The 14,439-nt window shown below is 41.5% G+C and overlaps 1 protein-coding gene across 1 annotated transcript in view; it reads left to right on the forward strand.

Annotated features, from left to right (window-relative positions):
* Window positions 1-7,864: 7,864 nt before the first annotated feature.
* Window positions 7,865-14,439, forward strand: part of LOC311121278 (RING1 and YY1-binding protein B-like) — a 29,980-nt gene continuing 23,405 nt past the window's right edge. The window contains exons 1-2 of the mRNA XM_084195787.1: window positions 7,865-7,964; window positions 8,855-8,980. Coding sequence (XP_084051913.1) covers window positions 7,939-7,964; window positions 8,855-8,980 — 152 coding nt within the window. The 5' untranslated portion in view covers window positions 7,865-7,938. The remainder of the gene's footprint in view (window positions 7,965-8,854; window positions 8,981-14,439) is intronic.

Raw genomic sequence — 14,439 nt, forward strand, 5'->3', positions numbered from 1 at the left:
AGCTTTTCTTTTCCCTAGAAGAAAGGTTGACATTGGATAGGTAGGTCCACTATCCTAATACTGTTGTACATTTACTATCCTCTGTGGTTTGGTGTATTTGACAATTACTTTTTCAGTATGTTTTCATTATCTAATCCTAGACCTCAAACTCAGGAGTCAGTGGTAATAACAACAACTTGTGAAATGTATCATGTATCAGCCACATACACACAGGGGCTAGCATCATTTCCCTGCAGACAGGAAAGGGCAAACTATCACCCCAGGCTAGGAAATCCAGGTGTATTAACAAGTCAATGAGAAATTCATGTGTGGATTATTTCACAGTGAGCACATGTGACCTTTGTTAATGATGCCACTCAAAGCTGCAGGTGGTGTTTCACTGACTGCCAAATTAACTCCCAGAGGACCACAATGCACTGCAACACAAGTACTAAATCCACAGAATTCCTCTTGACCCTATGGTAAGCTGCTGTCATACTGTTTGTGAACAGTAATCTGTGCATAGAAATGTTTTTCACAAGTTTAGAGAAGAAACCAGGCTTTTTCATTCACAGCATGCCACTGTGGAGAACACGTAAATCCTCAATGTGCTGTTTTTGCGATGAATCACTCTTGAGATTATTTTCAATTAGAACTCACAACCCGCTAAAGCTACAAGCAAAGTCAGCCATACACATAAAACCTTTTTCTGCTTAATAAAGACATCCTTACACTCTCTATCCATAGAGCCTTTTAAAGCAGAGGTGGAGCGCCATCTCTCATCTCCCCAACCCTTCTCCTGTGCCCACCTCCTATTACTGCCACAGCATGTTCTTCTCTTTCTATCTCTGTCTCCCCCCATAACCACTCTCCATCTCCTGCTGACTCACCATCTCATCTTCCTTTCCTACCACCTCTCCTTCCGTAGGGGAGAGCCGGGACAAAAGTAACACGCCCATTTCCTCAGATAGCCCAGAAGCTAGAATGACTTAGTGAATGAAATCAGAACGTTCCTAATGTGGAGGACGACCTCCCTGCAAAAAAACCAGCTCAGTCTGACCATGTTATCAACAAAAAGGGGTTTTGAGCGATGTAAGTGTTTTTCGGTTGTAGAGTTGTGTTTAGTTGTTTAAGGTTCCGAACATATGTCATTTTCTTAACACATCTAGTGACCAAAGGACAGCATAGGTTTCAAGTATCATGCTAGCTAGTCTTGGGTGTTAGCTTGGGAGAAGTTACAGGAGAGACGGGTGGGACGAAAGTAACACAATGTAAACTAATGACCTGGAATCATATTGCTTTTATAATGTTAGCAAATATGAACAAGTGACAATGTTTGAAAATGATATATGACATCATTAGAATTATGCCTTAATCAATTGAATGGATGGATCAGCTTCTCAAATAAGCTTTTATTGACAGGTTAGTGGTTAAAAACATATCTTTATGATTCTGGAGGTCAATTACCTTATGTCAAACCATGTAAATGTGATAAGCATGATGAGTTTGCCGTTTGTGAGGAGAATAAAGACATTTATTCTATCAAGACACGAGGAGCGCGCATGACAAGGACAGCTGCAGCGCACCTGATTGGTAGGGCTAAGCATGAATAGTAATTGAAAATGGTGAAAAACATCTCCTACTACATTCTCATTAATGTGAGATGAGAAAATGATGGTTAATATAGCTATTATGGGATCCATTTTAGTCCAGTTAATATTTTAAGGCAGAATATTGTGGTTGTGCAACATTGCCATGGTTCATTTTCATACTTTTTTTACCTATAGCATTAATTATTCAAATCCACACAAACATTACATTATGGCTGATAGTACATTTGTTGAAAGTAACGATCATTACGAACCAGAAACATGGAGTTAAGACAGATTTTGCAATTTATTTTCCAGCTGTTACTTCCGCCCAGCCGGGAGGTACAAAAGTAACGTTGCGGTAGTTCTGTTCTTGGTCTATTTAATTTCAACTCATTTACCCTAGAAATCAAATTACAGTTGCTAATGGAAGAGGACATACTGAGTATACCAAACATTAGGAACGCCCCCTCAGAACAGCCTCAATTCGTCGGGGCATGGACTCTACAAGGTGTCGGAAGCATTCCACAGGGATGCTGGCCCATGTTGACTCCATTGCTTCCCACAGTTGTGTCAAGTTGGCAGGATGTCCTTTCGGTGGTGGACCATTCTTGAAACTGTTGAGCGTGAAAAGCCAGCAGCGCTGCAGTTCTTGACACAAACCGGTGTGCCTGGCACGTACTACCATACCCCGTTCAAAGGCACTTACATTTTTTGTCTTGCCCATTTACCCTCTTAATGGCACACATACACAATCCATGTCTCAAGGCTTAAAAATCCTTATTTAACCTGTCTCCTCCCCTTCATCTACACTACAAGTGACATCAATAAGGGATCATAGCTTTCACCTGGATTCACCTGGTCAGTCTATGTCATGTTCTTAATGTTTTGTATACTCAGTGTATATAAGTTGTTTGTCATACAATATGGTGTCTCTAGCTCTATTGATCTCTGAGTAATTAGGGGAACAAATGTGTGACTTTCATCCCGTTTCTCCCCTACCCTTCCTCTTTCCCTTGTCTCTCCTCTTACTCTTGAGGCTCTTTGCATCTCACGCTTATTGTGTCCAGTATCATAGGAATCTAATGTGAAGGCTGGCCACTCTGGCTGCTTAGATCTCTACATATTGGAGCCCAAGGGTATCTGCAAGGAAGTGTGAAGACTGCATCAAGGTCATTTACTCCACCCTGACGCAAAGTGATGGATGTCTCGATTTGGTTGTCCTACTTGAGGGAGGCACATCCCTTAGCACTTGGTGAGAAGGGGATAGTGTTTCGTTTCAGAGGACGGCCAGATAGCCATCGAGAGAGAGAGCGAGAGAGAGAGACTTGCTTTGGCAATGTAAACATGTTTCCCATGCCAATAAAGCCCCTTAAATTGAGAGAGAGAGAGAGAGTTGGTTGAGAAAAGAAGCAACATAATAGCCATGAGAGCCCAGGGAGGGAATCGTCCATGGGTTACTGTGTCAGGGCTTGAACAAACATTTCACAGGATGATAAAGTATGTATTGATTGCTGGTTGGATGGTGCTCCGTCTATCAATGCACTAATCTGCCAAATTGACAGCAGCTCTGCAGCGTTGTGTGACCAAACAGCTGGATCTAGTCTTAACACCATAAACACTATCCATACATGGCTGAAACCTCTTCCTAGGGCCACTGATTTATAATCAGGGAATTACTATATAAGAACATTGCAGAAAACCTTTCCAATCTCTCTCCCACTGCTTAGTAAATGACGAGCTGACGCACATACACCGGAGATGCATTGATAATATTTCCATGTTTTGACATTTGACTATGGTTGACTATTCTGTCTAAAATATGTGTCCCTCTAGGCTCATGTCTCGCATATTTGTGAGAATGCAATTGAATGATATAGTGAAAACTGGTTGGAATCTTTGTATTTTACACAGATGGTCAATTGCAGTTTGTGGGAGATATTACTTTAACTAAATAATGATGTAGTCTCAAATTATGTCTCAAATGATTTAATGGAATCAGATTGGGGATGTAACCTGCACATAACTGTTATTACCGCTACATTACCAATATGTGCCATGACTCCTCATTACAAGTCACACCTCAGTTGAATGTGTCACCTAAAATGCATGTTACTTAGCTCAATTTAAGATAATGAAGTAGATGTAATATTGAATCTCTCTGATATAAGGGAATTTGGGAAACACAAACTACACACAAATGAAATCACTATCTTATTCTTTATCATCAGGGAGGTAATTGACAAGTGATTTATGATTGTCTTATTCTTTATTCACAGTTGTGTTCCTGGGTTAACAAACCATGAGATTGGGCCGTGCCTCTGCGTTGCACATTCTTAGCTTGCAGGCCTTTTGTTATACTGCCTTTTGTGGAGTCTGCCCTGAATTCACTGAAACTCTCTGCTGTTTAGTGAACTGAAGGAGCCTTTTTCTCACATAATCTCTCTCTCACACACACACACACACACACACACACACTTAGTGTACACACACACACTCGCAGATGCACAAAGACTGAACCGCTGCCAGCATGTCGTGGGATAATCTACCTTCCTGAAGGTTTGGCAAAGCCTCCCCCTGCTCCTCCTTATCGGCGTAGTGTAAGCAGCATGTGGTTTCCTGCCAACATCTTGGGCTGTGAGCTGCTTCTCCAAACAGGAACATGCATGGAGACATTCCTCTGCTGGGGGAGGAAACTGTCCTCAGCCACCACCCCCTAACCCCCTCTTTGGACACTTAAACACAACCCACAACTCCTGACCACACTACAATTCCCCTACACCCACACAGTCCGGTCTGAGGCCACTGTCATTTAACGCTGAGTGCAGGAAGTGTGTGTGTGTGTGTGTGATGCAGGTTATCTATTCTACAGTATACCTCTGCTCCATTTCTATCCCCATTTTGTGTGACAGCTACAGAGGTATTTTCTTCACTGCCCACAAATATGCCCACAGACAGTAAACGACACTGGAGGTAAACACACCATTAGGTGTAATCACAGGGTGAAAGGTCAAGTGGAGTAAATACCTACCAGTTGCTGAACAGTCAAAACAAAGAGGGTCTAATTGCCTGCATGAAAAACCTCAATTTTATGACCAAATGCATCCTGACTTGTCCTTCATAATTAGATGATAATGATGATGATGAGGATGACTAATTGTGTAATTAATTAGGCAAGTAAGACGAGGGACAAATAACATGATGGACTAATTGGGAGCAAGAGGATCTTGAGTGTATTGCAAGCAGTGGCAAATTATTATTTTTTGTTTAGTTTCTTTCCTGTGAGACTTTTATTGATCCTGGAATGTCCTCAGGGAACTTTGTGAGAGACCTCGATTAATCATGAGCTTCTCTCCTCTCCTGTGTGATTCCAGTATCAGGAGTATGTGTCCTCGTCTGCTATCCTACCTGTCGCTTAACAGCCTATTCTCCTCTGTCTGCTCCACTGCCTCTCTTCTCCCTGGCTCAACCTTAATCTGCCCTTCTCTCTCCATCTCTTCCACTCCACTGTTTTTCAGTCCAATTAATGTTTTCCAAAAACAAGTATACAGGAAAGGAACTGTGTGAAGTCCAACACGTTTCCGCTACAAGATGCTGTCTTTTGCCATAAATAGACAAAAATAAACTGCTTTTTCCTTTAGATTACCATCTCTCTGGAACAATCGACCTGTTCACATGCTGAAACCTGATTTCACATTGGATAAATATTTTTTTCAATAGGCCAATAATTATCTTAATTACCATATAAGAAACGAAAGACAGTTTTACTGAAGTGCTATATTCTCAGTTAATATAATTTAATATAAGGAAGTGCTCAAGGCAGAACACCTGCTTTTTATGTAATTGAGCCATCTGTAATCCCTACGTATAATCTCTCATCATACTACACTCAGAGTTAAACACATTTGACTGATCATACCAGAACTTCAGCACCAGGTGTATTTTTCCAAAGAGATTCAGTCAGAGGAAATGTATGTCAGAGCTACCATGCACTTTTGGTTGTTGACAGCTTGGCAACATGCCAATCACAGATGATTTTTCTGAGCAATAACAAGATTCAGTAAAGGAAGGAACTCTGATGTGGGTAGAGCTGTTTCAGTCACACTCTTGAATTGCCTAATGCATGGTATCATTTCTCGTCTCTGTCCCCTCCCCCAATTCTCTTTTCACTTGTTGCTTTTCTTATAATGTCTCCCTTATTACCGTAATGTCAAAAAGGCCCAATTTTCACTTGAATTAATTTCAGAATCAGTCAGGCAATGCTTAATGCTGTCTTGATTGAATTCAGGTTATCAGTACCATGATGAGCAGATGAGCCTCTAGAGCAGCATGCTATGAGCTAAGCAGATATCTAGAACCTAAAATGGTTATTCGGCTGTCCCCATGTAGGAGAACTTTTGAAGAACCCTTTTTCGTTCCAGGTAGAACCATTTTCCACAGAGGGCTCTATATGGAACCCAAAATGGTTCTACCTGGAACCAAAAAGGGTTCTCCTATGGGGGACAGCCGAAGAACCCCTTTGGAACCCTTTTTTTCTAAGAGTGTATAATCACTGGGTAGAGGGCAGAGCCGGTGTGACAGGAATGACAGTGATGCAGCAGAAGTAAGTGATCGTATCCTCTCCTCTCCTCTCCTCTTGGTGGATAGAAGAAGGGAGAGATTCACAATAATATATGCTATTTAGCAGACACTTTAGGACCAGGAGCCATGGCAAGTGGCTAATGAGGCTACATGATTCATGCTTTATCTCCCCAAAGAGAGAGTCTTGTCCTGTGCAGGAGGGAGGGAGGCCTTCAAGGGGTGCATGATGAAGTAGCCCACTAAGGCTAGGAGTATGGGCAGATTATATAGGGGGTCCTCCAGGATGTCTGGAATTTTGGAAATGATGAGTAAGGTGAACATTTGTATCTAAATACAAATGTTCATTCAAGGTGAATGTTTAGTATCTGAGGTAAACCCTTCTTTCTTTGTTTGTCCTATTTGAAACATAAGGCAATCCCAATTTCCTTGAGTCCTTTCAAATGTTAGGCAGAGGATGAAACAACTGAAACATGTCCGTCTCAATGCAATGACAGTAGGCTAATCTCACGGACAGGTATGACAGGCTACATTGACTGGACTGCTCTGATTTACATTTACATTTTAGTCATTTAGCAGACGCTCCTATCCAGAGCGACTTACAGATAGTGAGTGCATACATTTTCATACTGGCCCCCCGTGGGAAACGAACCCACAATCCTGGCTTTGCAAGCGCCATGCTCTACCAACTGAGCTACATCCTCCACTCACTATAACAGGGGTTAGACACTACACAGACTCATTTCCTAGAACTTTAAAACACTGGCAGTTTGTCGACTTCACTTCTTTAGTCTACTCTCTGATCACTCCAGATAGCCCAGTAAATAAAACAAATGCTGACAAAATAGGTGTCAAACCATGCAAGTCTGAGTAGCATGGAATAACATACCATCTTATTGAAAGAGTTCATCAAGAAACAGTTCTACTGCAACTTTTCATGCACAGTGGGAAGTTGGAACGAACAACAAACTTAGTTAGATAGAACCTACTCTTACCATGAGAAACAGATTTCCCCATCTTCTCCTCCTCTTCTTCATTTTTAATGTTGACATTCAGCTTCAGTGTTTGACTGCAGTCTTCCAGCATCACTGATGCCATCTCTTGATCCTGCTTAGCAAACTGGGCTCCACTGTCACAATCAGGACCCAGTGACTCTAGGTTTGGACTCAGTGTGGAAGGAGAGAGGCTGGCTGGGTTTGTCCTCACTATTGATGTTACCCGCCTCAGATTTAATTAGTCTTCCATGAGAAACAGATTGCACTCAACATTTATTTTTGCATTTGGCTTATTAGTAGGCCTAGACATTTTGACTCCTACAGCTGTCACGATTGAAAATGGATGATGGGAATAACTTTCTATGCACCTGTGTCCCAACATGAACTCCACTACCTACATCTTCAGTGTGAGTCTGCATAAAATGCAATGACACCAGCTCATGCTGCATGCTGTGGCACTGCACAGTATGACACTCACGAAACCTGTGAATACATTGTGCTGGCACTGTTATTCCTACATTTCGACTATAAACCGCATCATCTCATTTCGATACAGGATATTATGAGGACATTTCTAGCGATCTACCTATTTCTCTTATTTCCAACCAGACTTTTAAACCGAGGCATGCAGTGATTGGGCGTCTTGGAGTCACGCGGTGTGCAGTCGCGCTGCCGCTGAATGCGAGCTTAACTGCCAGCTTTAGCAGCGGTTCTATCTGGATCCTCCGCGCACAAACTACAACAATTACTGATAATTACTGAAGACCTTTTCTTCTTTTGGAAGACAGTTCTTCACCATGGGCGACAAGAAAAGCCCTACCAGGTATTTAACCGTGTACCCCAGTCCGTTTTGTGTCGATTTAGACTTGTTTTGCGAGAATTCCGTGGCGTTTGCGGTTGATATTCGGATGATTTCTCAAGGAGTGTTTCTCCCTTTTTCAGTGTGTATGCCAGAGCTAGAATAGTGCACAGGCACTATGGCGGCTTCTCGCTCCCTACTCTCTACCAGTCACTCTCAGACAAAGGGAATTTTTCAGTGGATATGCCTGGCATTCTAGAAAATTCTATTCAATGTCAACAGAAGTCGTTCGAAGATCAATGTCGAATGGACATTATTTGACATTCGTTTTCCTAGCTAACATGCTTAGCCCCCGAACAGACATTAGGCTATGCCGCGATACAATCGAATGTTGTAGCTAGCTAGCTAACCGAAATTATAGCTAGGTCGCTTGATTCTAGGGTTAGTGCAATTTTGCATCCTTGGGACATCCCTACCTTAACTCCTACCCCAACCATAACATAACCCTTACCATAACAATTTTAACGTCAACTTCAATGGGAAAGGGACGTCCCAAGGATCCCGGATAGCAAGGACCTTGATTTTAGCTAGTGAGCGATCTAGTCGAGAAACTCGCGCTGCGTAGGTTATTCGGGATTCGAATGGATAACCTGACAGCCAACCAATTATTTTCTGTATTAGTTTAAGTTAGCTGATTTTAATTTAGTGGGTACAGCATGTCATTATCACCAACAACAGTCATAACCAAATTAATTATATGTAATAAACTAACTTGACTTTACATTCTTATATTTCTAAGGCCAAAAAGACGAGCTAAACCAAGTGCTGATTTTAATGTCATTACCACAGTCAACAGTCATAACCAAATCATTATGTAATAAACTAACTTGACTTTACATTTTTATATTTCTAAGGCCAAAAAGACAAGCTAAACCAAGTGCTGACGACGGATATTGGGACTGTAGCGTCTGCACCTTCAAGAACAGTGCAGAGGCTTTTAAATGCAGCATATGCGATGTGAGGAAGGGCACATCCACAAGGTATGTCTGAACGGGTATTTTTTTTACTCTTGCAGGAAAGGGTCGCAATTTATTGAAATCAACGTTAACTGTCTACCAATTTAAGTAGTAATATTTTGACTTATTGATTGACGTTGCATTGTGTGGCCATGCATTTAATTATTGTATGTCTAGTGAGTGAATGGAGTCGTCTAGGTGTGCTGTCGGTTGCCTCGGTAGCGAGAGAGGGGGATGGGGTGGAAATGAAGGACCTTACTTCATAATAGCTGTATGGAGCTGCTAGAATAGAGCAGTTCTGAATTTGACATTAGTATCACCAGATTGAAATAAGACATATGTTGCTTGAAACATCTGTTACAATATATCACCTAGGCTACCTGTAGGATTAAACATCAGTAGTAGCTAGGGGTTCTGAGAGTGCCGCAGCACCCCCTGAAAAAAGAAAAAATATATATATATATATAAATTGAAATATTCCCCCTCCCCCACCAAATTAGTGCACTAGGCCTTTATTACTCCTGTATGAGCAGAGCAAAAATACTCCTCAGCAGAGCTGGGAGAAATGACCCCCCCCTTAGAAACCTATTTCTGGGTTGTCACTCAGAAGTGCGTCTGTAATGGGAAACTAAGATGACATCATCACGATATGCATTCAGAATTTTTTACATGATTCCCTTTAAATTTCATGTTTACCACTCCAGCCTGAGTTCTGGGTACTGCTGATAAGTTGTCTGTGGCAGTGTGAGTTTACAGGCACTTATCATCAGCTGCCTGATGAAATCTAGAGATGAGTCATTTGTGAGCCTGCAGAAGAGTCACTCCATGCCCTAACCTTTCCAGCTGTGGTTTTAGAATGAGTGTTCTGCTGACGCCTTTGGTCTGCCACTGGGAAAACACTGACCGGTTTACTGCTAATCGAAAAGTGTGTTGTGTACTGGGCAATTCCACATGAATGGAATTATGCTTTGATTCAGATTTTTCGTTTTAAAATGTATGCCAAACAAAAAACATTGATTTCAAAGTTTAACAAACCATACAACTCTATGCACAAGGTCTACTTTGAACAATTTACACAGAAAATGTCATAACACATTTACTGGAAGACCTTTGCAGATGCAAAGTTTGGTAACACAATTACGGTAAAATCTCACTCAGATTTTTATGTGAATTCTGCTCCGAATTCAAAGATGCCTTTAGAAAGAATGGGTTGTCAGCTACGACATGACACCTTGAGTTTTGAAAAAAATGATTTTGGTTATTAAACTGCAGTAAATGCAGTGGATTTACATCCGTTACAAAATGACGGTCCCTGATCTGTACTATACAGAAATGCATAATTATGAATATCATTCTCTTCATGGTGATGTGTCCTGAATAGGTACACAAAAGTACAAATATGTAATATCCTTCTTTTGCATATTTGGGTATTATTCTACACACTGGTTATTGTTGTAATGAGCTCCGCTCCCAAAGCACAGGAGGCTGCTGAGTGGAGAACGGCACATAATAATGGCCGGAACAGAGCAAATGGAATGGCATCAAACACCTGGAAACCATGTGTTTCATGTATTTGATACCATTCCACTGATTCCGCTCCAGTCATTACCATGAGCCCGTTCTCCCCAATTAAGGTGCTACCAACCTCTTGTGTCCCAAAGACCACATTTGGTTTGTCCGGACCAGACCAAATCGGAACCAATCATGGACATCCATGTTTCACAAGGTTGGACATCACAGTAGAGTAGCGCAAAGTAGATGGCCAATGTAGAATACAGTACATTATACTGTACTCTACGTTTCTTTACTTTACTGTACTGTTCTCTACTGTGCTGTCCAAACTTGTGAAACATCTACGTCTATGATTGGTTCTGATTTGGTCCGGCCAGGGTAAGTTAGCAGATACTGGTACGTCACAATGGGGGTTAGCATGCTTTATGTTAATGGTGGGAAGTGATGACAAGCATGTCCAAGCCCCTTACCATGGAGCTTTTGGCAGCAGCCCAATTGCTTCTATTTGGTCAATGGAATCGCATGACATCACTGAAGTGGGTTCTCACATTCCCATTTGATCTGAGTTGTTAACCTTTGATGCAGTTGTTTGCTTGTTGTAAGCCTGGCTCTTATTGTAATGAGTACTAATTAGGCATATTTTCTCTCTGTTTGATGCAGTATGCTCTCAGCGAAATTATTCACACTTTAGGAGTGTGTGTGTTGGTGGTTGTTTGTCTTTACTCCTTTTATCTTGTTCTTCTGCCTGAATGGGCCTTTGTGTGAAGATGACGTACACTATATATACCAAAGTATGTGGACACCCCTTCAAATTAGTAGATTTGGCTATTTCAGCCACACCTGTTGCTGACAGATGTATAAAATCGAGCACACAGCCATGCAATCTCCATAGACAAACATTGGCAGTAGAATGGCCTTACTGAAGAGCTCAGTGACTTTCAACGTGGCACCGTCATAGGATGCCACCTTTCCAACAACTCAGTTAGTCAAATGTCTGCCCTGCTAGAGCTGCCACGGTGCTGAAAATGTTTAGGGGCAACAACGGCTCAGCTGCAAAGTGGTAGGCCACACAAGCTCACAGAACAGGACCGCTGAAGCGCATAGTGCGTAAAAATCGTCTTTCCTCGGTTGCAACACTCAATACCGAGTTCCAAACTGCCTCTGGAAGCAACGTCAGCACAAGAACTGTTCGTCGGGAGCTTGATGAAATGGGTTTCCATGGCCAAGCAGCCGCACACAAGCGTAAGATCACCATGCGCAATGCCAAGTGTCGGCTGGAGTGGTGTAAAGCTTGCCACCATTGGACTCTGGAGCAGTGGAAACGCGTTCTCTGGAGTGATGAATCACACTTCACCATCTGGCAGTCTGATAGACTAATCTGGGTTTGGCAGATGCCAGGAGAACGCAACCTGCCCCAATGCATAGTGCCAACTGTAAAGTTTGGTGGAGGAGGAATAATGATCTGGGGCTGTTTTTCATGGTTCGGACTAGGCCCCTTAGTTCCAGTGAAGGTAAATCTTAATGCTACAGCATACAATTACATTCTAGACGATTCTGTGCCTCCAACATTGTGGCAACAGTTTGGGGAAGGCCCTTTCCTGTTTCAGCATGATAATGCCCCCGTGCACAAAGCGAGGTCCATACAGAAATCGTTTGTTGAGATTGGTGTGGAAGAACTTGACTGGCCTGCGCAGAGCCCTGACCTCAACCCCATCGAACACCTTTGGAATGAATTGGAACGCCGACTGCGAGCTTGGCCTAATCTAAGTAAGTGGCTGAATTAATAAGGTGATGGGGCATCATATTGTGTTAGCTTTCTGCTATGTTTGAGAAGTCAAAGCCCCTTGGATGAGTTATGTGTACAGCTGCCATTGCTATGTTGATTTCCTTGAGTTTTTTCTCCTCTCCTTTCTCGGCCCACCTGCTCCTCCCCCCTCTTCTCCGAGCAGAGCAGACTCCACACAGACACAGCGTGTTGACACAGATGGGTTTAGTTATAAAAATCTTTGGTGTAGACATGCTGCTGGAGAGCCAGTACTGCATTCATCAAAACTTTGTTCATTTGCACAATGTCTCTTGTTCGCATTCGCTTGTAAATGTCCAAACTCACCAAAAATGACATTCGGTAGCTCCTACTTATATATATATATATATATATATATAAACTTTGTGAGCTGGATTGCCTGTCTTTGTAATTTATTTATTTTCGTTTGTGCTCGTTAACATGTTTAGCTAGCAGCCTCCATGGAAATTCGCTAGTACTTGTGCTAATTTTGTTAGCATTCTGGTATTAGACACCCAATTGTTTTTTTTGCATTTTTTGGTACTCAGTTGTGTACTAAACTGGTAATTCTGTATATCCCTGGGTGAGAGAAGGATGGTATAATGATATGCAAATCTGGATACCACCCAACCCTACTCCGGACCAGGCCCTAATCTCGGGGACTCGAAAGAGGAAGCAACAGCGCAAGAGAGGCAGACAAGCCGGCATCCAGACAAGACTACTTTGACGAGACTACTCTACCCTCCGTTCTATTGGCGAACGTACAGTCACTAGAGAACAAACTGGACGAGCTCTGTTCGATACTATCCTATCAATTGGACCTGAAGAATGTAAAATTCTATGTTTATCGGAGTCATGGCTAATATACATCTAGCTGGTTTTTCCATGCATCGTCAAGACCGCTCGGCAGCCTCGGGTAAGACTAAGAGGGGAGGGGTGTGTCTCTTTGTTAACAACAGCTGGTGCATGATTTCTAATGTTAAAGGGTAGGTAGCATAAACGTAGCATATGTATTTGCATTAGTATACGCCTTAAAATGCAAAGTTACACCTCACGTTTCTATTAATTTTTTTAGTTATTACATAAAACCGATCAGAATACCGAAGTCATGTCCGTGAGGTGATGTTATATGGCGGACCCGGCAAGCATGTTAGTTTATAATGTAAACTAAGAATGTTAGTTTATAATGTAAACTAAGAATGTTAGTTTATAATGTAAACTCCAACAGAAATAACTTCAAATTAAACCAAATCGTTCGCAGTCATGACTACTGGTTTCAATGTAATTTTCAGCCAACTTACAAGCAGTTACTTTATGAATTTATTGTTACAAGCCAACTAGCCACTACCAGCCTGCTAATGTTATGTTAGCACTACGTGAGTCAGCCAGTTGCTATCAACACCTAGTTTACAGCTACATTAAAGTAAACCAAAGTTTTGGAAATGCATAACTATTTTTGGATCCGATTCCGAAATATTAAAGATGCACTATGCAGAAATCACTCCGCCGTTTCCTGGTTGCTAAAATTCTAATAGTTCCCCTAATTTCAGTTTATGTGACAAAACAAGCAAGTATAGGGTAGACAATCATTGTACCATCTAAAGTATATAAAGTATATTTTCCATAACCAAAAATATTATATTTTCAGCTGTTTGAAGCTGGTGTACCAAACCAAAAGTAAAAGACGCAAAAACAAAACTTAAGAACGGAAAGCATAGAAATAATGCACATCCAACAGTTCTACTGCTTCTTAGACTTGCTTCAATGAAAATGAGATCTATAACTCACATGTCTATGTGAATTTGGTCAGGTCGTCTAGAAAGTTACATATTGCAGCTTTAACCGATATCTGCCGATTTTATTTTAATTATTATAGCTGGAATGAAACAAATACACTTTTGCTGTATGGATTGTGCTTAAAACAGCCCTACAGAGATACTGAGAAAGCTGATTTCTTAAATTTGAAGAAAGCATGAATATGCAAAGCTGATAGACATACCTAAGACGACTCAAAGCTGTAATCGCCGTCAAAGGTGCTTCTACAAAGTATTGACTAGGGTGTGAATACTTATGTAAATGAGATATTTCTGTATTTCATTTTAAATAAATGTGCAAAAATGTCTTAACATGTTTTCACTTTGTCATTATGGGGTATTGTCTGTAGATGGGTGCGAGGAAAAACATCAAT

Source organism: Coregonus lavaretus (genome assembly GCF_964263955.1).
Source record: "Coregonus lavaretus genome assembly, contig: HAP1_SCAFFOLD_2150, whole genome shotgun sequence".
Classification (NCBI taxonomy): domain Eukaryota; kingdom Metazoa; phylum Chordata; class Actinopteri; order Salmoniformes; family Salmonidae; genus Coregonus; species Coregonus lavaretus.